Source organism: Gopherus flavomarginatus, chromosome 11, assembly GCF_025201925.1.
Source record: "Gopherus flavomarginatus isolate rGopFla2 chromosome 11, rGopFla2.mat.asm, whole genome shotgun sequence".
Classification (NCBI taxonomy): domain Eukaryota; kingdom Metazoa; phylum Chordata; order Testudines; family Testudinidae; genus Gopherus; species Gopherus flavomarginatus.
This window is the reverse complement of record NC_066627.1, coordinates 15,926,885-15,928,875: the sequence shown is the minus strand read 5'-3', so window position 1 is coordinate 15,928,875 and position 1,991 is coordinate 15,926,885. Positions and strand designations below refer to the sequence as shown.

At 42.9% G+C, this 1,991-nt stretch overlaps 1 protein-coding gene across 1 annotated transcript; it reads right to left on the bottom strand.

Moving 5' to 3' along the window:
* Nucleotides 1-228: 228 nt before the first annotated feature.
* Nucleotides 229-1,221, bottom strand: LOC127030879 (olfactory receptor 10A4-like). The gene has a single exon (XM_050917581.1). It carries the CDS (start codon nucleotides 1,219-1,221, stop codon nucleotides 229-231), a length of 993 nt encoding a protein of 330 aa, XP_050773538.1.
* Nucleotides 1,222-1,991: the final 770 nt, after the last annotated feature.

Genomic DNA, 1,991 nt, shown 5'->3' with positions numbered 1-1,991 from the left:
TAGGTACCCCACATGAAAAACAGAAGGGCTGAGTACTGATAACAACAGCAGAGATCACTGGTAGTACCAGGGCACCCTCAGAAATCAAGTCCTCTGAGCTTCAGCTCAATTACTAAGGCAGCCAAAACTAATGGGTACTTCTGCAAATTCTCCCCCCCCCCACAACAGTGTGATTATTCAAAAGTCACATTCTCAGAGGCAGAAGAGGCTGGAAAAACTGTTTGCCACTCAGCGATAGCAAGGAAACAATTTGTTCCACATACGTCTCCTCAAGGCTGTTTGGATTTCCCTGTTCCTTAGGCTGTAGATAAAAGGATTCAACATGGCAGGCAAAACAGTGTAAAACAGGGAGAGAAGTTTACCACTGTCTGGAAACTCACTGGACCTGGGTTGTAAATAAAGGATAATGCCAGAACCATAGAATAAAGCCACAACAATGAGGTGGGAGGAGCAGGTGGAGAAGATTTTCCTCTTGCCCTCAACTGATGTCATCTTAATGATGGTGGCGATGATTCGGATGTAGGACAACAGGATCAGGGCAAAGGGCACCATTCCAAAGAAAGCGACCACCATGTAAGTCAAGGTTTCATTCATGGAGGTGTCAGCACAGGCCAGCAATAGCAGAGGGGCTGAGTCACAGAAGAAATGGTTTATCTTTTTGGAGCTACAGAAGGGTAAGGTGAACACCAAACTGGTCTGGACTGCCTGGGCCGGGATGCCAATAGTCCAGGAAGTGGCTGCCAGCAGGACACACACCTTCTTGTTCATAATCATAGGATAACACAGGGGGTTGCATATTGCCACGTAGCGGTCATATGCCATGGTGGCCAGAAAAGAAGATTCTGTGATCCCAAAGCAAAGGAAGAAGAACATTTGCACAGCACAGCTAGTGAAGGAAATGCGTTTGTCCCCTGAGATGAGGCTCAGCAGCATTTTTGGGACTGTGACTGAGGTGTAACCAACCTCTAAGGCAGATAAATTAGAAAGGAAAAAGTACATGGAGGTATGAAGGGTGGAATCCAGCAGTGTTACAAGGATAATGAAGAGGTTTCCCATCACAGTAACCATATAAACGGCTAACACTGCAACAAAGAGTAAAATCTGCCTCTCTGGAGATGTAGAAAATCCTAAGAGAAGGAACTCAGTCACCACTGTTCGATTCAAGCTCATTGTTTCTTCGTAGGTTTTCAACTGGAAGACAAACAGAGACAAGCATAACATAGTGTATCACTAGCTCTTATGTCAATAAAGACTGGATGTCTTTCTGGAAGATAGGTGGGCTGATGGGAAACTAGATTGGGCTGTCACTCTAGGGCAGCCCAATGAGGCATGCTGCCCTAAAAATGGGGCTCCATTCCCTTCTACAGAAAATGTCAAAAATGGTGGTTTTCATTCCGAATAAAACCCGCTTTTGAAATATTGAACTCTTTAATGAAACAGGATCATGTTTCTCCGGCATAACTAGAGCTGGCCAAAGTATTTGTTTTAAATCACACTTGTTTCAAATGGGTATGAATGAAGAGGGGGGGAAAAGGACCAACTATCAGTTTCTACCGCTCTTGTCAATGGTACCTTAGTCATGAGGAGTGCCACTGATTTCAAAAGAGAGATTCCATTACACTTTCGCTCAGGCTGGGATTTTCAACAGAACCTAAGAGGATTATGCTTCTAAATTTCAATGAGATTTGGGCACCTCATTCCTTTATACACTTGAAAATTCCAGTCTCATGCTGATTTAAATGAGACCATTCAAACATGGAAGCACCAACTCAACGTGTATAAGAATGCTGGCCTTTGCAATCAAGATTACTTGAGACAAAAAACTCATTGATTTGAATCATTATTTTCTTGAGTCTCATACTAGAAAAATCATAAATATTTCATACTAAACATACGTAGACTCCATTTCTTAGGCCCTGATTTTATAATCAGATTCATGTGGATTTTCCTGTATGCCCATGTTGAGATCACTGAAGTCAATGTTTTCTCCC

Coding starts and splice junctions, on each gene's coding strand:
- LOC127030879 (XM_050917581.1), bottom strand. CDS start 1,221: ATGTTATGCTTGTCTCTGTTTGTCTTCCAGTTGAAAACCTACGAAGAA.